Genomic DNA, 24,798 nt, shown 5'->3' on the forward strand with positions numbered 1-24,798 from the left:
CCGCAATGTTCCAACATCTAGTGGAATGCCGTCCCAGAAGAGTGGAAGCTGTTATAGCAGCAAAGGGCGGACAAACTCCATATTAATGCCTATGATTTTGGAATGATTTGTTCGACGAGCAGGTGTCCAATTACTTTTGGTCATGCAGTGTAGTTCAGTACTTGAATTATTTATTTTATACAGTCATTATTGCTCATCTTTATCAAGGGTGTCAATAATTTCGGACCCCACTGTGTACCGTACTGTATCAGGTTTCAAAAAGAACTTTGAACTTTTACAACTGACATTGGAACATTTTCAGAAACAATTTTAATTATTGATAACAAAAATCATATTTATCAATTTCTGATTACAATTTCCATATTTCCATAACAGTATTTACAGTGATACAAATTGTTTGGCAGACCGCTTACAGTGTAATACAGAGCTAATATACAATAACAAGTAAACAAAGAAAAATAAATAAAACCTATATTACGTATAAGCCTCCATAACTATTGCTAGACATAGAACAATCAAATACACATTGATGAATTCAATCTTAAAGTGCACTAAAATAAAATTTGATCCACTGTCAAAGTGAATAAATGATCTATTATGAGTATTAATACCATAGCTGTTTTAATCCTATATGTTTCAGGCATCCTGAGCTGGCCACCAGTGGTCTCATACTGTGGCTCTCCTCTCATGGACAAAGCCCTCCTAGAAGACCATATGCTATACATACTTGGACAACATAGGCAGAGACACTGTCTCAGAGCAGAGTATCTAGCAGCTTTACTGAACAACAGAGAGCTTGGCTCATTCAGCCGCCATAAACAAGCAAGCAATCCTATGTGTATTTACCACATTCACATTCAATTTGTTCATACAGATGTAGGATCTTAATTTGATCACCCTGTCATTTCAGAACAGAATACTTAGCAGCTTTAAACCTCCAGAGTCCCAAAATGATTTGATGAAACATTGAATTTGGCATTACTGCGATTAGCTCAAAGAAATGCATTGAATAATAGATTCACACATGGAAAAACAGATAGCACCCCAATCTTTTTTTATAGGAAGTTTGTTCTGAAGTGTCCCGATTTTCGGGAGGTCTCATGATCTGACAAACACAACTGTAGTTCTGCCACCTTTCACAGCAGATCCTGAAGGCCGATATCGGCGGATGCAATGGATTGAGACACAGCCCATCCTGAAGGCCGATATCGGCGGATGCAATGGATTGAGACACAGCCCATCCGGAAGGCCAATATCCGTGGATGCAATGGATTGAGACGCAGCCCATCCGGAAGGCCGATATCGGCGGATGCAATGGATTGAGACGCAGCCCATGCATAGAAACAGATATCTCAAGCTTAAACAGACAGATTTGTATGGGGATTTTGTATTATGCTAATTCGATTCACGAAATTGACTCAAGAGGATTAATGAACAACAGAGAGCTGTGGCTCATTCGGCCGCCATAGACAAGCAAGCAATCCTATGTGTATTTATCACACAGTGGTGGAAAAAGTACCCAATTGTCATCAAAATACTACTTGAGTAAAAGTCTAAAAGTATTTGGTTTTAAATATACTTAAGTATCAAAAGTAAATGTTATTACTAAAAGTATAAATCACTTAAAATTCCTTATATTAAGCAAAGCAGAGCATTTAATTTTTTTCAGAATTAAGGGATAGCCAAGGGCACGCTCCAACACTCAGAGATTATTTACAAAAGATGCATTTGTGCTTAGTGAGTCCGCCAGGCCAGAGGCAGTAGGGATGACCACGTGTTCTCCTGATAAGTGCTTGAATTTGACTATTTTCCTGTCCTGCTAAGCATTCAAAATGTAATGAGTACTTTTGGTTGTCAGTGAAAATGTATGGAGTAAAAAGTACAATATTTTCTTTAGGAATGTACTGACTCAAATTAAGATCCTGCATCTGTAGGCACTTTTTCTTGCGAGTAAGAGGATGCTACAAGTCATAAGATGTTCTGATCTGCGGTCTGTTGATCCTTACCTGAGGTAAAAAGAGATAGAAATTGAGATTTAGTGTGTGCGTGTGCGTCAATATTGAGAGATATCGTGAGGCTACCCTCACGTATCTGAAATGAAATGATCAATTGATGTTTACTGATCATGAAAAGCATGCCGTTACTTCCTGTATAACTCTGATAGTGCTAAATGTGGAATAATCAGAAATGTGTAGTTCTGACTATCCTCTTCAAGAGGTGATGATATTATAACCAAATAGTTAAGATTTTTTCAACAATCCTTTTGAAAACGGCAGGGAGTTGTCAATGGTTTTAGCAGAGCTGGGAGTCTCCTTGCCCCCAACAGCCAAATAGAATGCTCTGCACCTTAATGTGACGCTTTATTGATAACAACCTATACTCACAGGCTGGTCGCCGGTATACAATAGTACTATAGTGTACTCACAGGCTGGTTGCTTGGGAAGTTGTGCATTTGGTTGTGGGGCTCTGAGGGGTAGTATGGTGGAGGGTATCTTTTGTTCAACTGTGGGTTGGGGTTGTAGGTTGGAAGAGGACCGCTTGAGTGTTGGTAGATATTTGACACCCCGTTGGTGTATGCTGGGTTATCGTACGTCACTAGAAAAAGAAATACAGACAAAATGTAAAAAATCAAATGTAGATATCCTTACATATAATATAAAGATGTTATTCTAAGATAAAAAATGTGTCAGTTGTCAATACTACCGTTAGTACAGTCACCACAGCCACTAATACTGCAGTAACAAGTACCTCTACTACTTCCACTAAATACCATAGAAATACTTTGAGACAGCGGGAGCAAGCACACACATTTTCTTCAGGAACCACCCCCACACACACACACAAAAAATATATAAAAAATAACAGAAAAACTAAGACGAGGTACCTGGGTGAGGTGTTGTGGTGGACCTGGTGTTGGGTGTGGGCCATTCAAAGTCATCCTCAAGCCACTGGTTTACCATCTCCTGCTTAGTGTCTTTATTCCTGTTAGAGGAGAGGAGGGTAGAGGAGCAGAGGGTAGAGGAGACAGAGGGGAGGGTAGAGGAGACAGAGGGGAGGGTAGAGGAGACAGAGGGGAGGGTAGAGGAGACAGAGGGGAGGGTAGAGGAGACAGAGGGAGACAGAGGGGAGGGTAGAGGAGACAGAGGGGAGGGTAGAGGAGACAGAGGGGAGGGTAGAGGAGACAAAGGGGAGGGTAGAGGAGGGAGAGGGGAGGGTAGAGGAGACAGAGGGGAGGGTAGAGGAGACAGAGGGAAGGGTAGAGGGAGAGGAGGGGAGAGGGTAGAGGAGACAGAGGGGAGGGTAGAGGAGACAGAGGGGAGGTGAGGGGAGAGGGAGAGGAGGGGAGAGGAGACGGAGGGGAGAGGAGACGGAGGGGAGAGGAGACGGAGGGGAGAGGAGAGGGAGAGGAGGGTAGAGGAGACAGAGGGGAGGGTAGAGGAGACAGAGGGGAGGGTAGAGGAGGGAGAGGGGAGGTGAGGGGAGAGGGAGAGGAGGGTAGAGGAGACGGAGGGTAGAGGAGGGAGAGGGGAGGGTAGAGGAGACAGAGGGGAGGGTAGAGGAGACAAAGGGGAGGGTAGAGGAGACAGAGGGGAGGGGTAGAGGAGGGAGAGGGGAGGTGAGGGGAGAGGGAGAGGAGGGTAGAGGAGACGGAGGGTAGAGGAGACGGAGGGGAGAGGAGACGGAGGGGAGAGGAGAGGGAGAGGAGGGTAGAGGAGACAGAGGGAAGGGTAGAGGAGACCGAGGGGAGGGTAGATGAGGAGGAGGGGAGGTGAGGGGAGAGGAGACAGAGGGGAGGGTAGAGGAGACAGAGGGGAGGTGAGGGGAGAGGGAGAGGAGGGGAGAGGAGACGGAGGGGAGAGGAGACGGAGGGGAGAGGAGACGGAGGGGAGAGGAGAGGGAGAGGAGGGTAGAGGAGACAGAGGGGAGGGTAGAGGAGACAGAGGGGAGGGTAGAGGAGGGAGAGGGGAGGTGAGGGGAGAGGGAGAGGAGGGTAGAGGAGACGGAGGGTAGAGGAGGGAGAGGGGAGGGTAGAGGAGACAGAGGGGAGGGTAGAGGAGACAAAGGGGAGGGTAGAGGAGACAGAGGGGAGGGTAGAGGAGGGAGAGGGGAGGTGAGGGGAGAGGGAGAGGAGGGTAGAGGAGACGGAGGGGAGAGGAGACGGAGGGGAGAGGAGAGGGAGAGGAGGGTAGAGGAGACAGAGGGAAGGGTAGAGGAGACCGAGGGGAGGGTAGATGAGGAGGAGGGGAGGTGAGGGGAGAGGAGACAGAGGGGAGGGTAGAGGAGACAGAGGGGAGGGTAGAGGAGACAGAGGGGAGGGTAGAGGAGGGAGAGGGGAGGTGAGGGGAGAGGGAGAGGAGGGTAGAGGAGACGGAGGGGAGAGGAGACGGAGGGGAGAGGAGAGGGAGAGGAGGGTAGAGGAGACAGAGGGAAGGGTAGAGGAGACCGAGGGCAGGGTAGATGAGGAGGAGGGGAGGTGAGGGGAGAGGGAGAGGAGGGTAGAGGAGACGGAGGGGAGAGGAGACGGGGAGTAGAGGACAGGAGATGCAAATATTGAGTATTTTTACTACACAGCAAAATTTAGTAATTGAAAATACAATAATCAATCTTTCTCTAGTCTCTATCATTCTACTCCTCCTTCAACTCATCCCCACTTACCTCTTTTCCTTTTTCTTGTTCAACACCAGGAACACTATCAGGACACCAAATATCACCAGGACAACCCCGGCAGTTATACTGATTCCGGCGTATAACCCAGCCTTGTGGATCGGGTGGTTACAGTCAGCCAGGTACCAGATTGAGTTTGTGTTTTTACAGCTGAAATAGACAGGACATATAGCTTTATTCTACTGTGAGGAAGTGGTGACCAAATCAAACTGTAGCGACCAATGGAATTCTCCCCAACAGTGAAGAATATATACAGTATTACATATAAATAATATTATAGGAGAGAATATATACAGTTGAAGTCGGAAGTTTCCATACACTTAGGTTAGAGTCATTAAAACTCGTTTTTCAACCACTCCACAAATTTCTTGTTAACAAACTATAGTTTTGGCAAGTCAGTTAGGACATCATCTTGTGCATGACACAAGTCATTTTTCAAACAATTGTTTACAGACAGATTATTTCACTTATAATTCACTGTATCACAATTCCAGTGGGTCAGAAGTTGACATACAGTAAGTTGACTGTGCCTTTAAAAAGCTTGGAAAATTCCAGAAAATGATGTCATGGCATTAGAAGCTTCTGACAGGCTAATTGACATCATTTGAGTCAATTGGAGGTGTACCTGTGGATATATTTCAAGGCCTACCTTCAAACTCAGTACCTCTTTGCTTGACATCATGGGAAAATCAAAAGAAATCATTTAAGACCTCAGAAAAAAATGGTAGACCTCCACAAGTCTGGTTCATCCTTGGGAGCAATTTCCAAATGCCTGAAGGTACCACGTTCATCTGTACAAACAATAGTACGCAAGTATAAACACCATGGGACCACGTAGCCGTCATACCGCTCAGGAAGGAGACGCATTCTGTCTCCTAGAGATGAACGTACTTTGGTGCGAAAAGTGCAAATCAATCCCAGAACAACAGCAAATTACCATGTGAAGATGCTGTAGGAAACAGGTACAAAGGTATCTATATCCACAGTAAAACGAGTCCTATATTGACATAACCTGAAAGGCCGCTCAGCAAGGAAGAAGGCACTGCTCCAAAACCGCCACAAAAAAAGCCAGACTACGGTTTGCAACTGCACATGGGGACAAAGATCGTACCTTTTGAGAAATGTCCTCTGGTCTGATGAAACAAAATTAGAGCTGTTTGGCCATAATGACCATCGTTATGTTTGGAGGAAAAAGGAGGAGGCTTGCAAGCCGAAGAACACCATCCCAACCATGAAGCACGGGGGTGGCAGCATCATGGTATGGGGTGCTTTGTTGCAGGAGAGACTGGTGCACTTCACAAAATAGATGGCATCGCGAGGAGGTAAAATTATGTGGATATATTGAAGCAACATCTCAAGACATCAGTCAGGAAGTTAAAGCTTCCTGTTCAAATGGTTCTTCCAAATGAACTTCCAAAGTTGTGGCAAAATGGTTTAAAGGCAACAAAGTCAAGGGATTGGAGTGGCCATTACAAAGCCCTGACCTCAATCCTATCGAAAATGTGTGGGCAGAACTGAAAAGCATGTGAGAGCAAGAAGGCCTACAAACCGGACTCAGTTACAGTGAGGGAAAAAAGTATTTGACCCCTTGCTGATTTTGTACATTTGCCCACTGACAAAGAAATTACCAGTCTATTATTTTAATGGTAGGTTTATTTGAACAGTGAGAGACAGAGTAACAACAAAAAATTCAGAAAAACGCATGTAAAAAATGTTATAAATTGATTTGCATTTTAATGAGGGAAATAAGTATTTGACCCCCTCTCAATCAGAAAGATTTCTGGCTCCCAGGTGTCTTTTATACAGGTAATGAGCTGAGATTAGGAGCACACTCTTAAAGGGAGTGTTCCTAATCTCAGCTTGTTACCTGTATAAAAGACACCTGTCCACAGAAGCAATCAGTCAATCAGATTCCAAACTCTCCACCATGGCCAAGACCAAAGAGCTCTCCAAGGATGTCAGGGACAAGATTGTAGACCTATACAAGGCTGGAATGGGCTACAAAACCATCGCCAAGCAGCTTGGTGAGAAGGTGACAACAGTTGGTGTGATTATTCACAAATGGAAGAAACACAAAAGAACTGTCAATCTCCCTCGGCCTGGGGCTCCATGCAAGATGTCACCTCGTGGAGTTGCATTGATCATGAGAATGGTGAGGAATCAGCCCAGAACTACACGGGAGGATCTTGTCAGTGATCTCAAGGCAGCTGGGACCATAGTTACCAAGAAAACAATTGGTAACACACTACGCCGTGAAGGACTGAAATCCTGCAGCGCCCGCAAGGTCCCCCTGCTCAAGAAAGCACATATACATGCCCGTCTGAAGTTTGCCAATGAATGATTCAGAGGACAACTGGGTGAAAGTGTTGTGGTCAGATGAGACCAAAATGGAGCTCTTCTGGCATCAACTCAACTCGCCGTGTTTGGAGGAGGAGGAATGCTGCCTATGACCCCAAGAATACCATACCCACCGTCAAACATGGAGGTGGAAACATTATGCTTTGGGGGTGTTTTTCTGCTAAGGGGACAGGACAACTTCACTGCATCAAAGGGACGATGGACGGGGCCATGTACCGTCAAATCTTGGGTGAGAACCTCCTTCCATCAGCCAGGGCATTGAAAATGGGTCGTGGATGGGTATTCCAGCATGACAATGACCCAAAACACACGGCCAAGGCAACAAAGGAGTGGCTCAAGAAGAAGCACATTAAGGTCCTGGAGTGGCCTAGCCAGTCTCCAGACCTTAATCCCATAGAAAATCTGTGGAGGGAGCTGAAGGTTCGAGTTGCCAAACGTCAGCCTCGAAACCTTAATGACTTGGAGAAGATCTGCAAAGAGGAGTGGGACAAAAGCCCTCCTGAGATGTGTGCAAACCTGGTGGCCACCTACAAGAAACGTCTGACCTCTGTGATTGCCAACAAGGGTTTTGCAACCAAGTACTAAGTCATGTTTTGCAGAGGGGTCAAATACTTATTTCCCTCATTAAAATGCAAATCAATTTATAACATTTTTGACATGCGTTTTTTTAGGATTTTTTTGGTTGTTATTCTGTCTCTCACTGTTCAAATAAACCTACCATTAAAATTATAGACTGATCATTTCTTTGTCAGTGGGCAAACGTACAAAATCAGCAGGGGATCAAATACTTTCTTCCCTCACTGTACACCAGCTTTGTCAGGAGGAATGGGCCAAAATTCACCCAACTTATTGTGGGAAGCTTGTGGAAGGCTACCCGACACGTTCGACCCAAGTTAAACAATTTAAAGGCAATGCTACCAAATACTAATTGAGTGTATGTAAAGTGTATGTAAACTTCTGACCCAGAAATCAAAGCTGAAATAAATCATTCTCTCTACTATTATTTTGACATTTCACATTCTTAAAATAAAGTGGTGATCCTAACTGGCCTAAGACAATCCAATTGTTTTACTTTTTTTTTGTAAACTTACTACTTCAACTGTATCTCCTCTCCTTTAATATTACATTATGTTTAACATACATACACTACCGGTCAAAAGTTTTAGAACACCTACACATGCCAAGAGTGTGCAAAGCTGTCATCAAGGCAAAGGGTGGTTATTTGAAGAATCTCAAATATAAAATATATTTTGATTTGTTTAATACTTTTTAAGTTACTACATGATTCCATATGTGTTGTTTCATAGTTTTGATGTCTTCACTATTATTCTACAATGTAGAAAATAGTAGAAATAAAGAAAAACCCTTGAAAGAGTTGGTGTTCTAAAAATGGTAGTGTACTGTGTATAATTATCTAGTATACTGAATATAACATTTAGAACTTACTTGCATGACAGTCCGGCTCTGGTTACTTCACAGATACCGCTGTTGCAGTTTTTAAAGTTATTATGTCTGGGGTCACATGCCGTCAAACAGACAATCTTCCCATCTTTATTGTAAGGCTCAAAGTATTTAGCAAAATCAAGGTTGATTGTTTTCTGACATACAGCTGAGAGAGAGGGAGGGAGAGGGAGGGAGGGAGGGGGAAGAAAAAGAGGGAGAGGGGAGACAATGTTTAAAAAAAAAATTATTTCCTTCTTGATCTGCTCTAAACTCTTATTTTGTTAATGAGGGAATATTTTCCCTATCTGCTGCACCATCGTTCCCTTCCTCCACTTATTCCTGCTTCCTCTAGTCTTCCGTCTGAATGTTCTCACCTTTCTCATCAAGTGGCGTTTCTTGTAGTTTATCCACTGACTCAACAGAAAACGTAGGACATCCTGAGGTAAGAGCTGAAAAAATATGATAATGATATTACCAAATATTTTTGTCCATGTCTTAACAATGATAGTTTGATTTGAATTGGTGTGTGTATTTTGAAGGTGTCTTTTTAGATGTGAGTTTATGTATTGCTGTTACCTGAACAAATTGATATTTTTTCCAAAGCAATATCAACATTTTTTACGAAGTCCTTGTACTGTTGCTCAGCTCCTGGTTCATTCAGAACCGTCAGAATGATATTGTGTTTGACCTTCAAACTAAAGAAAGGAGGTTGATTAAAAGTCTTTGAGGTTATTTTGCACTTAATGCAACACTCTGTTTCTTCCCACAGTGAGGCCTAACATTTGTTTTTGTAAACTGAGGGTGTGGTCTTGGCAAACCCAACTACCACTAACCTATTTGAATTCTGTGGTAACCAGGGTTGGGGTCAATTCCGTTTCAGTTACAGTCAAGTCAGAAAGTAAACACAATTCCACATTTTCCTCATTGAAAAGCATTGAAGAATTTCAGTGTACATATATCTGAATAGACTGAAAATGAAATGGAATTAACCCCAACCCTGGTGGTAACCAACCATCACCAAAACCAAAGTCAAAAGGTGTTTATGTATCATAGTTAATGAATCCCATTTAAATTACCGATATGATCCTGCCTTGGTGTTGTACAAGGGGTTTTCCATCTGAAAGCATCACAGAGCAAAATATCATCACTACACCATCTGCAACTTTCAGCTTCTCTGTGAAAAATTATGAAAAGTTATGAATAAGAATGTAAGAGGTTCTCTTTGTCCTTTGCATTTACCCTTTTCTCCTCTATACCACGTCCCAAGCGTATGGGTATAGCTGACCCCTTACTGAGAGAACAAAAATAAGGGAGACCAATGAGAATAATCTCTGCAAAATCTTTGTTTACATTTTCATATAACCTCATGACAACGTGGACAGGTTTTTATACTGTCAATAGATCACCTTTATATAAGATAAGGGGTAGGATAGGATACAGGGTGAAATTGTAGTTTTGTAAATATGTACCCTGGTGTTTTTGGTATGCTAGTATAGTACCTCAAAGTTACATTTTCCACTGTGAAATTCCATATCCCTTTACTCCTGTAGTATTCCTCCATCTGAAATATAAACAGTGGTCACTGCATATTCACAAAGACTTAAGATAAAATGAATCAACCCCATGGCCTCTGTGGCAATTAAATAGAAAATCACCTGCTGTCCTGAACAGCAGTTGTTATTTTTTTATTTATCCACATTACTTTACAAATGTTTTATTTTACTTAAATGTATTTAACACTTAAGTTGACATTAGTGTTTTGTCTTACCTCTGTTGTGAAATGCTTGACCATGTCTGTGTATTCAGTTGAAGTTTTGTCAAGATATGCTTCTATGTACGGGACATTAGTTTCCATATTATTAACCACCGTTGTCCTATTGAGCGTACCTACAAGAAGACCAAGTGACAACATTTGTGAATGTATCATAACCTATTGACAAATAAAATAGGTGAAGTACTATTTCTAATATATTATGCTTTCTAAGTTATCAAAGTGAAAAAAATCTAAGTCTTGTATTCATCACTTATCTATTTCATTTGCTGTGATTATTAATCAAAGGGAAAGTAGGATCTCAGGGCTGTTTTGGTTTCGCAAATTGAATTTGTTGTACAAAAAGTCTCACATACCTGGCACTATGTCAGTTTTAAAACCTCTGCAGGTCTCCCCGTGGAAGTCAGGAGGACAGATGCAAGACTGTCCTTCAGGTGTACCTCCGTTCTCACACTGAATTGGTGGCATAGTGGTGGTGGCAATAGTAGAAGGAGAAGTTGTACTTGGCACAGATGGTTTGGCTGTAGTTCCAGCATCAGTAATACCTGGTTTGGCTGTAGTTCCAGCATCAGTAGTACCTGGTTTGGCTGTAGTTCCAGCATCAGTAGTATCTGGTTTGGCTGTAGTTCCAGCATCAGTAGTATCTGGTTTGGCTGTAGTTCCAGCATCAGTAGTATCTGGTTTAGCTGTAGTTCCAGCATCAGTAATACCTGGTTTGGCTGTAGATCCAGCATCAGTAATACCTGGTTTGGCTGTAGTTCCAGCATCAGTAATACCTGGTTTGGCTGTAGTTCCAGCATCAGTAATAACTGGTTTGGCTGTAGTTCCAGGATCAGTAGTGCCTGGTCCGGCTGTAGGTCCAGCGTCAGTGGTACCTGTTTCGGCTGTAGGTCCGGAATCAGTGGTACCTGTTTCGGCTGTAGGTCCAGAATCAGTGGTACCTGTTTCAGCTGTAGGTCCGGCATCAGTGGTACCTGTTTCGGCGGTAGGTCCGGCATCAGTGGTACCCGTTTCGGCTGTAGGTCCAGCTTCAGTGGTACCTGTTTCGGGTGCAGGTCCGCCATCAGTGGTACCTGTTTCGGCTGTAGGTCCGGCTTCAGTGGTGCCTGTTTCGGGTGTAAGTCCGGCATCAGTGGTACCCGTTTCGGCTGTAGGTCCGGCATCAGTGGTACCTGTTTCGGCTGTAGGTCTGGCATCAGTGGTACCTGTTTCGGCTGTTGGTCCGGCATCAGTGGTGCCTGTTTCGGGTGCAGGTCCGGCATCAGTGGTACCTGTTTCGGCTGTAGGTCCGGCATCAGTGGTACCTATTTCGGCTGTAGGTCCACCATCAGTGGTACCTGTTTCGGGTGTTAGTCCGGCATCAGTGGTACCTGTTTCGGCTGTAGGTCTGGCATCAGTGGTACCTGTTTCGGCTGTTGGTCCGGCATCAGTGGTGCCTGTTTCGGGTGCAGGTCCGGCATCAGTGGTACCTGTTTCGGCTGTAGGTCCGGCATCAGTGGTACCTATTTCGGCTGTAGGTCCACCATCAGTGGTACCTGTTTCGGGTGTTAGTCCGGCATCAGTGGTACCTGTTTCGGCTGTAGGTCCAGCGTCAGTGGTACCCATTTCGGCTGTAGGTCCAGTGTCAGTGGTACCTGTTTCAGCTGTAGGTCCGGAATCAGTGGTGCCTGTTTCGGCTGTAGGTCCGGCATCAGTGGTGCCCGTTTCGGGTTTTAGTCCGGCATCAGTTGTACCTGTTTCGGCGGTTAGTCCGGCATCAGTGGTGGTACCAGTTTCAGCTGTAGGTCCGCCATCAGTGGTACCTGTTTCGGCTGTAGGTCCGGCATCAGTGGTACCTGTTTCGGCTGTAGGTCCACCATCAGTGGTACCTGTTTCGGGTGTTAGTCCGGCATCAGTGGTACCTGTTTCGGCTGTAGGTCCAGCGTCAGTGGTACCCATTTCGGCTGTAGGTCCAGTGTCAGTGGTACCTGTTTCAGCTGTAGGTCCGGAATCAGTGGTGCCTGTTTCGGCTGTAGGTCCGGCATCAGTGGTGCCCGTTTCGGGTTTTAGTCCGGCATCAGTTGTACCTGTTTCGGTGGTTGGTCCGGCATCAGTGGTGGTACCAGTTTCGGCTGTAGGTCCGCCATCAGTGGTACCTGTTTCGGCTGTAGGTCCGGCATCAGTGGTACCTGTTTCGGCTGTAAGTTCGGCATCAGTGGTTCCTGTTTCGGCTGTAGGTCCAGCGTCAGTGGTACCCGTTTCGGCTGTAGGTCCAGTGTCAGTGGTACCTGTTTCGGCTGTAGGTCCAGTGTCAGTGGTACCTGTTTCGGCTGTAGGTCCGGAATCAGTGGTACCTGTTTCGGCTGTAGGTCCGGCTTCAGTGGTAACTGTTTCGGCTGTAAGTCCGGCATCAGTTTCGGCTGTAGGTTTGGCGTCAGTGGTACCCGTTTCGGCTGTAGAGCCGGTGTCAGTGGTACCTGTTTCGACTGTAGGTCCAGCATCAGTCGTACCTGTTTCGGCTGTAAGTCCAGCATCAGTGGTACCTGTATTGACTGTAGCAGTTGCAGGGATTTTTGTAGTTGAAAGTTGTTCTGTAGTTTCAGAGGTTTCTATAGATGCCTTTGGGGTACTGCTAGCAGAAACTGCAGTAACAACAGAAGTCAGAGTTAGCTTTGTTTACAATGAAGGCTATTGCTACGTAGTGTTATATTACGTATTTCTTTAGTCTCATCAAGTTACATATGCTTTTTAAGTAATAATATCTTATTCACATTTTCTCTCTCTCTCTAAGCATGGACACAAACTTTCTCAGTTTTACTTGATTGGCTCTAATGCGTTAAGAAGGAAAGAAATTCTACAAATGAACACCTGTTAATTGAAATGCATTCCAGGTGACTACCTCATGAAATTGGTTGATAGAATGCCAAGAGTGTGCAAGCTGTCATCAAGGCAAATGGTGGGTACTTTGAAGAATCTACATTTTACATTTACATTTTAGTCATTTAGCAGACGCTCTTATCTAGAGCGACTTACAGTAGTGAATGCATACATTTCATACATTTAATTTAATTTCATGCATTTTTTGGATTTGTTTAACAGTTTTTTGTTTACTATATGATTCCATATGTGTTATTTCATATTTTTATGTCTTCACTATTATTCTATAACTTAGAAGATAGTGAAAAAAATAAAGGAAAGCCCTCGAATAAGTAGGTGTGTCCAAACTTTTGACTGGTACTGTATATATTTTTATTTATTTAAGAACTGTCAGTCTTTCAATTTATTGCAGTTGAGAGTTGTAATAGTAGAATGCACACGTTTCAATTTAGAAAATGTGGTAGTACAGTTTTCCTTGTTATGTCATTCACTAACAGATCTTAGAGAACTATTTATTATTCCCAGCTGATCAACTAGCCCATGCTAGATACCAGCTGTCTAGGTCTTGTAGTTATTACGTGCCCATTGGGGCCTCAACCCCCAGGGGGCCCACATTGATTTTGTTGACTCACTCAGGTATCATAAGACATCGCAAAATGTGTAGAATCGCAGGAAATTAGCTTTAAAACGGTTAAATGTTCTCTCTGCCCAATGGCAAAATATGTTGAATTGCAGGAAATTAAATGCAAAAATGTATTTGTGCCAATAAGAGGGGTCTTTCACTCCTCTTGTGTCAGTTACTATCTGTCTTTATATTAATCATTTTTACCTCTGCATAGTTGAAGGGCTCATAAGCCAGCATTTCACGGTAAAGTCTACACCCGTTGTATTCGGCGCATGTGATAAATTAAATTTGATTTGAAAAGTTTGGGGTTTGTGACTACGCCGATAATGATAATATCCATCCAGAACTTTGCTAACTAGTAAGGTTGTGTGATGGGTAGTTGACTACCCCTGTTATAGACTTTCATAAACTAATATTGAACAGGTTAAATGCTTTCATAAACTAATATAAACAGGTTATAAACTTTCATAAACTAATATTTAACAGGTTATAAACTTTCATAAACAAATATTGTTCAGGTTAAAGACTTACTCTGTAAACTGTAATATTGAACAGGTTAAACACTAATATCTAACTCATTATACAAAAAGTATAATATATAAATGGGAATATTGAACATGCTATAAAATCCCATAAACCCCGTGTTATTGATCAGCAGAGTGAATACACAGGCAGATAGCTGGCAAAGAGATCCAGGAGGAGCGTTATCAGTTTTCAATAACAAACATTTTGAAAATGTTTCCTGTTGTTATTATTGATCAGGTTATAGACTTGTATAAACTGTAATATTGAACAGATTATAAACTGTATTTTAGAAACAGTATTTAGACTTTCTTAAATTATATTATCAAACCGGTTACAGAGTGTAATATACACTTTATAACTTTAATATTGAACATGTTATAAACTGTGATAAATTGTTATATCGAACAGATGATATATGTTGGACCAGTTATAAACACTTCTAAACTGCAATAAATGGTTTCCTATTGTAAAGTGCCGATCAGCAGAGGAAGTGTTCTCACCAGCAGCGATAAACAGGCAGATTATTAGCCCAGAGATCCAGGAGCGGATAATGCTGGTTATGGCCATGATGATGATCGTCTAGGTCCAGGTATCTCTCTCTCTACGATCCTTAGTCCTGATCCACTCACTGGTGGATGTACCTCTCTGTCAGACTGGTGTACTGAACGTTACACACACCTGTACTCTACACACACCTCTGGCTCCCCCAGGTCTGAATGGCAGGGTTTAGTGCGTTGTGTCCAATATGAGTCTGTCTAACCCTAGGACCCATTTTTTTTTTTTGTGTGTGTGTGTGTGTGTGTGTGTGTGTGTGTGTGTGTGTGTGTGTGTGTGTGTGTGTGTGTGTGTGTGTGTGTGTGTGTGTGTGTGTGTGTGTGTGTGTGTGTGTGTGTGTGTGTGTGTGTGTGTGTGGACCTACCTGGGTCCACGTAGCTATTGTTTTAAGGGATGTCAGTGTCGTAATGTTGCCTAATACTTACTGGATTGGATCCAAAATAGTTTGGACAAGATACTCACGCAATCTTGAACCATAAATGCACTAACACTCCTGCCCCTGTCATCATGGGAGCAGCAGGTGCTCTTTTGACTAGGTTGTGATAGTCAGACAGGTTAGTTAAGGATTTTTTACATTTACCTCATTTAGCAGACACTCTTATCCAGAACAACTAGGGTTAAGGGCCTAGCTCAAGGTCACATCAACAGATTTTTCACCTAGTCAGCTCAGGGATTCAAACCAGCAACCTTTCAGTTACTGGCCCAACACTCTAACTGCTAGGCTACCTGCCGACCCTGATCCATGTACTACCAGATCCATGTATTATTTTGTTGTATGAATCTATATATCAGAATGTTACATTAACGAGATTGTTATTTTTAATAAACATTTTAGTTGTTTATCAGACAATCTTATCCAGAGCAACTTACAGGAGCAATTAGGGTTAAGTGCCTTGCTCAAGGGACAGATTTTTCACCTAGTCGGCTCAGGGATTCGAACCAGCGCCCATTCGGTTACTGGTCCACCGCTCTTAACCACTAGGCTGTCCTTTATTAAAATGCTTTTTAATGTGATTATTGGGTTTTATGCTCTGAAAATGGAGGAGTCAGTGACAGTCAGGCAATGTTGTGTCATGTCAATGATAGCATTGATGCAGGTTATCTGGGCTATTGTATCTTCTAATATTGTACTTATGAATACACAAATATGAATGATTGAATCGGGAAGGATGGGACAGTGGTCTATTTTGGTGACATCACCTTTGAATTCTGTGGCAACCGCCACGCAAACACACACACACACACACACCTATTATGTCTCTTTGTAGACCCTGGTAGGTTTGTGTTTCCAGTAATCATTAAACTAATCCAGTAATAATTGACATTAAACTGGGTGTAGAGTTACTGTATCGCCTAACACAGACAACAAGAAATAAAGGCAAGTCATGTCTCTAGCAGTAAATTGTGAAATACTGCTTATCTTATGAGACAAAGGCGTGGCCAAAAGGACGTCATTGGTAGCCTATAACAGTGATTTCATAGCGTCATATGTTTCTTAATGGTGTAATAGGACTGAGTGTAGTTTTTCACTACAGAGTGTAGTTTTTCACTACAGGTTTCACATTTCCCACTATGTTCCAAACAGATTCCTTTGAGTTGGGTTTCCTTTACACTGTAAATGTGTACAGTCGTGGCCAAAAGTTTTGAGAATAACACAAATATTAATTTCCACAATGTTTGCTGCTTCAGTGTCTTTAGATATTTTTGTCAGATGTTACTATGGAATACTGAAGTATAATTACAAGCATTTCATAAATGTCAAAGGCTTTTATTGACAATTACATGAAGTTGATGCAAAGATTCAATATTTGCACTGTTGACCCTTCTTTTTCAAGACCTCTGCAATCCGCCCTGAAATGCTGTCAATTAACTTCTGGGCCACATCCTAACTGATGGCAGCCCATTCTTGCATAATCAATGCTTGGAGTTTGTCAGAATTTGTGGGTTTTTGTTTGTCCACCCGCCTCTTGAGGATTGATCACATGTTCTCAATGGGATTAATGTCTGGGGAGTTTCCTGGCCATGGACCCAAAATATTGATGTTTTGTTCCCCGAGCCACTTAGTTATCACTTTTGCCTTATGGCAAGGTGCTCCATCATGCTGGAAAAGGCCGTCACCAAACTGTTCCTGGATGGTTGGGAGAAGTTGCTCTCGGAGGATGTGTTGGTACCGTTCTTTATTCATGGCTGTGTTCTTAGGCAAAATTGTGAGTGAGCCCACTCCCTTGGCTGAGAAGCAACCCCACACATGACTGGTCTCAGGATGGTTTACTGTTGGCATGACACAGGACTGATGGTAGCGCTTACCTTGTCTTCTCCGGCCAAGCTTTTTTCCGGATGCCCCAAACAATCGGAAAGAGGATTCATCAGATAAAATGACTTTACCCCAGTCCTCAGCAGTCCAATCCCTGTACCTTTTGCAGAATATCAGTCTGTCCCTGATGTTTTTCCTGGAGTTTCCTGGAGAGAAGTCGCTTCTTTGCTGCCCTTCTTGACACCAGGCCATCCTCCAAAAGTATTTGCCTCACTGTGCGTGCAAATGCACTCACATCTGCCTGCTGCCATTCCTGAGCAAGCTCTGTACTGGTGGTGCCCCGATCCCACAGCTGAATCAACTTTAGGAGACAGTCCTGGCGCTTGCTGGACTTTCTTGGGCGCCCTGAAGCCTTCTTCACAACAATTGAACCGCTCTCCTTGAAGTTCTTGATGATCCGATAAATGGTTGATTTAGGTGCAATCATGCAATAAATGATTTAGGTTTAGGTGCAATCTAGGTGATAGGTGATTTAGGTGCAGCAATATCCTTGCCTGTGAAGCCCTTTTTGTGCAAAGCAATGATGACAGCACGTGTTTCCTTGCAGGTAACCATGGTTGGCAGAGGAAGAACAATGATTCCAAGCACCACTCTCCTTTTGAAGCTTCCAGTCTGTTAATCGAACTCAATCAGCATGACACAGTGATCTCCAGCCTTGTCCTCGTCAACACTCACACCTGTGTTAATGAGAGAATCACTGACATGATGTTTTGTGGCAGGGCTGAAATGCAGTGGAAATGTTTTGGGGGGATTCAGTTCATTTGCATGGCAAAGAGAGACTTTGCAATTAATTGCAATTCATCTGATCACTCTTCATAACATTCTGGAATATATGCAAATTGTCATCATACAAACTGAGGCAGAAGACTTTGTGAAAATGAATATTTGTGTCATTCTCAAAACTTTTGGCCACGACTGTAGAGTTATTGTGCAACTTTCACACAGATAACAGGAGATGGAGTAAGTTCCCCATGTGACCTAAAAAGGTCATACCGCTTATCAATCTTATCAGCACTCTGAAAGACAAGGGTTATCAGAAACACTCAAGATTGGCGGGGTGGAAGGCATTCATGAAATGTGATCAAACCATTATAATTCAGCTGTATCGATTTAATATGGTATTGCACCCTATTCCCTATTTAGCCCCATAGGTAGTGCAGTGAAAAAATGGTGCCATTTGGGACATAGCCTTAATGAGAATATATGACTCAACAAACATATAGCTGTGTTATTTGTTTGAACGTTGAACTTTGACGTTTTTTCTATTGTGAGACTGGCTCATTTGGGTTCAGAGAGTCGGCCATCTTGATACACAACAGCATTATAAACATTATAAAGGTAAGCAGGAAGGCTAGGGTGACCCTAGAATAGAATAGGAATAGACTAAATATGTTAGCCCTGTTTTTCTCTGTTTATTGATTACCTTATGAAAAGAAAAATACATTGCAAAAATTAAACACTTGAACAATGTTTAGTACAATGTACGTAACCTAATTTATGTCCCTGTAACTGCCCTTAATGCCTCTGCTGATCCTACAGCTATTGTATGCAGTAGCAATGTCCCTATTAACTATACCGTTAGCACTGAGGCAGTGTGCCCTAGTAGGAAGTCCACAATGTGCAGCTCACCCTGCGCTAACATACATGAGCATGTCTACTGCTGCTAAGCTTCCCAGTAAAGCAATGAAAACAATCAAGCATACCAGAAAAGCGCTAAAAACAGCACACGTTAACATACATTGCTTAAGAATCAAGGTTCATGAAGTTAATAACTTGCTAGTAACAGATGACATTCATATTCTCTGAAACCCACTTAGATAATATCTTTGATGATACAGTGGTAGCAATACATGGCTATAACATCTACATAAAATACAGAAATGCCAATGGTGGAGGTGTTGCCGTATATATTCAGAACCACATTCCTGTAAAGCTTAGAGAGGACCTCATGTTAAATACTGTTGAAGTAATATGGTTCTACAGGTTCATTTACCTCACCTAAAGCCCATTCTTGTGGGAAGCTGCTGTAGACCACCAAGTGCTAACAGTCAGTATCTGGATAATTTGTGTGAAATGCTTGATAATGTATGTGATATCAATAGAGAGGTATATTTCCGGGTGACCTAAATATTGACTGGCTTTGATCAAGCTGCCCACTCAATAAAAAGCTTCAAACTGTAACCAATGCCTGCAACCTGGTTCAGGTTATCAGTCAACCTACCAGGGTAATTACAAACAGCACAGGAATGAAATCATCAACATGTATTGATCACATATTTACTAATGCTGCATAAATTTGCTTTAACTCTCTGGGATATGTGGGAGGTAGCTTCACTAGCCAACAGCCAGTGAAATAGCAGAGCGCCAAATTCAAAACGACAAAAATCTCATAATTCAAATTTATCACACATACAAGTATTATACACCATTTTAAAGATAAACTTCTCGTTAATCCAACCACAGTGTCCGATTTCAAAAAGGCTTTACGGTGAAAGCATAGCATTAGATTATGTTAGGACAGCACCTAGACAAGAAAAACCACACAGCCATTTTCCAAGCAAGGAGAGGCGTTACAAAAACCAGAAATACAGCAAAAATTAATCACTAACCTTTGATGATCTTCATCAGATGGCACTCATAGGACTTCATGTTACACAATACATGTAAGTTTTGCTCGATAAAGTTCATATTTATATCCAAAAACCCCATTTTACATTGGCATGTAATGTTCAGAAATGTTTTGCCTCCAAACCCCCGGTGAATGAGCACATCAATTTACAGAAATACTCATCATAAACATTGATAAAATATACAACTGTTATGCATAGAATTAAAGATACACTTCTCCTTAATGCAACCGCTGTGTCAGATTTCAAAAAAGCTTTACGGCGAAAGCACACTTTGCAATAATCTGAGTACAGCACTCAGTCACCAAAACAAGCCATACAGATACCCGCCATGTTGTGGAGTCAACAAAAGTCAGAAATAGCATTATAAATATTCACTTACCTTTGATGATCTTCATCGGAATGCACTCCCAGGAATCCCAGTTCCACAATAAATGTTCGTTTTGTTCGATAAAGTTAATCTTTATGTCCAAATACCTCCATTGTGTTTGCGCGTTAGGTTCACTATTCCAAATGCAGAAGGCGCGCACACTAAAGTCCAGACGAAAAGTAAAAAAAGTTCTATTACAGTTTGTAGAAACATTTCAAACGATGTGTAGAATCAATCTTTAGGATGTTTTTATCATAAATCTTCAAAAATATTCCAACCGGACATTTCGTTTGTCTTCATAAAGGAAAGAGAACTGAGCTCGTGCTCATGGCCGCGCGCGTAATTAAAATAATGGCCGACTGCCAGACACCTGACTGAAACAGCTCTTATTTGCTCCCCATTCACAGTAGAAGCCTGAAACAACGTTCTAAAGACTGTTCACATCTAGTGGAAACCTTAGGAAGTGCAATATGACCCCATAGACACTGTATATTGGATAGGCAATCACTTGAAAAACTACAACCTCAGATTTCCACACTTCCTGGTTGGATTTTTCCTCAGGTTTTTGCCTGCCATATGAGTTCTGTTATACTCCCAGACATCATTCAAACAGTTTTAGAAACTTCAGAGTGTTTTCTATCCAAATCTACTAATTATATGCATATTCTAGCTTTTGGGCCTGAGTAGCAGGCAGTATACTCTGGGCACGCTTTTCATCCAGACGTGAAAATACTGCCCCCTACCCCGATGAAGTTAAAACAGTATCCAAATCCATCGGATGTAGTGATCACAATATAGTAGCCATATCTAGGAAAACCAACGTTCCAAAGGTTGGGCCTAATATAGTGTATAAGAGGTCATACAATACGTTTTGTAGTGATTCCTGTGGTGTTGATGTAAAGAATGTTTTGTAATGAGGAGCAACCATACACTGCACTTGACACATTTATGAAATTAATTATTCCAGTTACTAATAAGCATGCACTCATTAAGAACATTACTGTAAAAACTGTTAAATCCTCTTGGATTGATGAGGAATTAAAAAATTGGGGATGAGGGATGAGGCGAAAGGTTTGACAAATAAGTCTGGCAGCACCATCAATTGGCAAACGTTCTGCAAATGTAGAAATCATCTGACTAAACTGAATAAAAATAAGAAAATATACTATGAAAGATAAATTATATAAAAAATGAAACTAAAAAGCTTTGGAGCACCTTAAATTACATTTTAGGCAAAAGGGCAAAGTCAGCTCAATCATTCATTGAACAATGACAAGCCACTGGGGTCTGACAACTTGTATGGAAAATTACTGAGGATAATAGCGGACGATATTGCCACTCCTATTTGCCGTAACTTCAATTTCTAGCAAGTGTGTGGCCTCAGGCCTGGAGGGAAGCAGTAATTCCGTAAACTTTTGAAAAAAATGGTGTTTGACCAGATACAAAGCGATTTTACAGTAAACAAATTTAAAACAGACTTTTAGCACACTTATAAGGAAGGACATTCAACAAGCACAGCACTTACACAAATGACTGATGATTGGATGAGAGAAATGTATAAAAAAGATTGTGGGGGCTGTTTTGTCACACTTTAGTGCTGCTGGAAAAACATGTGTTATGGCTTTACAGCGACTGTTATATTGTGGATAAAGAGTTACCTCAATAACAGAACACAGAGGGTGTTCTTTAATAGAAGCCTCTCCAACATAATCCAGGTAGAATCAGAAATCTCCCAGGGCAGCTGCCAGGCCCTTTACCTTTTTCAATCTTTACTAACAACATGCCACTGACTTTGAGTAAGGCCAATGTGTCTATATATGCGGATGACTCAACACTATACACGTCAGCTACTACAGCAACTGAAATGACTGCAACACTTAACAAAGAGCTGCAGTTCGTTTCAGAATGGGTGTCAAGGAATAAGTTAGTCCTAAATATTTCAAAAACTTAAAGCATTGTATTTGGGACAAATCATTCACTAAACCCTAAACCTCAACTAAATCTTGTAATAAATATTGTGGAAATTGAGAAAGTTGAGGCGACTAAACTGCTTGGAGTAACCCTGGATTGTGAACTGTCATGGTCAAAACATATTCATACAACAGTAGCTAGGATGGGGAGAAGTCTGTCCCTAATAAAGCGCTACTCTACCTTCTTAACAACACTATCAACAAGGCGGGTCCTACAGGCTTTAGTTTTGTTACACGTGGACTACTGTTCAGTCGTGTGGTCAGGTTCCACAAAGAGGGACTTAGGAAAATTACAATTGGCTCAGAACAAGGCAGCACGGCTGGCCCTTAATTTTACACGGGGGAGCTAACATTAAGGATATGCATGTTAATCTCTCATGGCTCAAAGTGGAGAAGAGATTGACTTCATCACTACTTGTTTTTGTAAGAAGTGTTGACAAGCTGAATGCACGTAGCTGTCTGTTTAAACTATTCGCACCCAGCTCGGACACCGATGCATACCCCACAAGACATGCCACCAAAGGTCTCTCCACAGTCCCCAAGTCAAGAACAGACTATGGGAGGCGCACAGTAATACATAGAGCCATGAGTACATGGAACTTCACACACACAGGTACAGACACATGCATACACACACCCACGATAGCAGACGCACTCTACACACATGTACATTTTAAATCAAATCAAATTTTATTTGTCACATACACATCGTTAGCAGATGTTAATGCAAGTGTAGCGAAATGCTTGTGCTTCTAGTTCCGACCATGCAGTAATCTCTAACAAGTAATCTAACAATTTCACAACAATTACCTTATACACACAAGTGTAAAGGAATGAATAAGAATATTGTACTGTACATAAAAATATATGGATGAGCGATGGCCGAACGGCATAGGCAAGATGCAGTAGATGGTATAGAGTACAGTATATACATATGAGATGAGTAATGTAGGGTATGTAAACATTATATAAAGTGGCATTGTATAAAGTGGCTAGTGATACATTTATTACATCCAATTTTTTATTATTAAAGTGCTAGAGATTTGAGTCAGTATGTTGGCAGCAGCCACTCAATGTTAGTGATGGCTGTTTAACAGTCTGATGGCCTTGAGATAGAAGCTGTTTTTCAGTCTCTCCGTCCCAGCTTTGATGCACCTGTACTGACCTCGCCTTCTGGATGATAGCGGGGTGAACAGGCAGTGGCTCGGGTGGTTGTTGTCCTTGATGATCTTTTTGGCCTTCCTGTGACATCAGGTGGTGTAGGTGTCCTGTAGGGCAGGTAGTTTGCCCCCGGTGATGCGTTGTGCAGACCTCACTACCCTCTGGAGAGCCTGACGGTTGTGGGTGGAGCAGTTGCCGTACCAGGTGGTGATACAGCTCGACAGGATGCTCTCGATTGTGCATCTGTAAAAGTTTGTGAGTGTTTTTGGGGACAAGTCAAATTTCTTCAGCCTCCTGAGGTTGAAGAGGCGCTGTTGCGCCTTCTTCACCATGCTGTCTGTGTGGGTGGACCATTTCAGTTTGTCCGTGATGTGTACGCCGAGGAACTTAAAACTTTCCACCTTCTCCACTACTGTCCCGTCGATGTGGATAGGGGGCTGCTCCCTCTGCTGTTTCCTGAAGTCCACGATCATCTCCTTTGTTTTGTTGACATTGAGTGTGAGCGAATGCTGCCATCAATCCACGGTTCCTGGTTGGTGGAGGTTTTAATAGTCGCTGTGGGTACAACATCACCGATGCACTTGCTAATAAACATGCTCACCGAATCAGCGTATTCATCAATGTTATTGTCCGATGCTATGCGGAACATATCCCAGTCCACGTGATCGAAGCAATCTTGAACCGTGGAATCCGATTGGTCGGACCAGTGTTGAACAGACCTGAGCACGGGCATTTCCTGTTTTAGTTTCTGTCTATAGGCTGGGAGCTGGGAGTCGTGGTCAGATTTTCCGAAAGGAGGGCGGGGGAGGGCTTTGTATGCGTTGCGGAAGTTAGAGTAACAATGATCCAGGGTTTTACCAGCCCGGGTCGCGCATTCCATATGCTGATAAAATTTAGTGAGCCTTGTTTTCAGATTAGCCTTGTTAAAATCCCCAGCTACAATAAATGCAGCCTCAGGATATGTGGTTTCCAGTTTACATAGAGTCCAATGAAGTTCTTTCAGGGCCGTCGAGGTGTCTGCTTGGGGGGGATATACACGCCTGTGATTGTAATCGAAGAGAATTCTCTTGGTAGATAATGCGGTCAGCATTTGATCGTAAGGAATTCTAGGTCAGGTGAACAAAAGGACTTTAGTTCCTGTATGTTGTTATGATCACACCACGTCTCGTTAATCATAAGGCCCTTCTTCTTACCAGAGAGATGTTTGTTTCTGTCGGTGCGATGCGTGAAGAAACCAGGTGGCTGTACCGACTCTGATAACGTATCCCGAGTGAGCCATGTTTCCGTGAAACAAAGAATGTTACAATCTCTGATGTCTCTCTGGAAGGCAAACCTTGCTCGGATTTCGTCTACCTTGTTGTCAAGAGACTGGACGTTGGCGAGTAGTATACTCGGGAGCGGTGCGTGATGTGCCCGTCTACGAAGCCTAACCAGAAGCCTAACCAGCGCCGTTGTTTTGGGTCGCCGGCTGGGATCCGATCCATTGTCCTGGGTGGTGGACCAAACAGAGGATCCGCTTCGGGAAAGTCGTATTCCTGGTCGTAATGTTGGTAAGTTG

The 24,798-nt window shown here is 42.6% G+C and overlaps 1 protein-coding gene across 2 annotated transcripts; it reads right to left on the bottom strand.

Moving 5' to 3' along the window:
- Positions 1-291: 291 nt before the first annotated feature.
- On the bottom strand, positions 292-15,048 carry muc3a (mucin 3A, cell surface associated). Of its 2 annotated transcripts, XM_014156323.2 has the most exons (14): positions 14,744-15,048; positions 10,816-12,858; positions 10,594-10,782; positions 10,235-10,353; positions 9,966-10,027; positions 9,706-9,757; positions 9,543-9,583; positions 9,043-9,161; positions 8,841-8,915; positions 8,470-8,632; positions 4,657-4,815; positions 2,885-2,982; positions 2,426-2,595; positions 292-2,006 (listed from the first exon to the last, which is right to left on the bottom strand). In XM_014156323.2, the coding sequence occupies exons 1-14, from the start codon at positions 14,808-14,810 to the stop codon at positions 1,962-1,964; spliced, it is 3,402 nt and encodes a 1,133-aa protein (XP_014011798.1). In that variant the 5' UTR covers positions 14,811-15,048; the 3' UTR covers positions 292-1,961. The 2 variants fall into 2 exon arrangements, with proteins under 2 accessions (XP_014011798.1, XP_014011797.1); XM_014156322.2 differs by having other exon boundaries at positions 10,594-12,858.
- Between the last annotated feature and the right edge of the window lie 9,750 nt (positions 15,049-24,798).

Source organism: Salmo salar, chromosome ssa18 (assembly GCF_905237065.1).
Source record: "Salmo salar chromosome ssa18, Ssal_v3.1, whole genome shotgun sequence".
Classification (NCBI taxonomy): domain Eukaryota; kingdom Metazoa; phylum Chordata; class Actinopteri; order Salmoniformes; family Salmonidae; genus Salmo; species Salmo salar.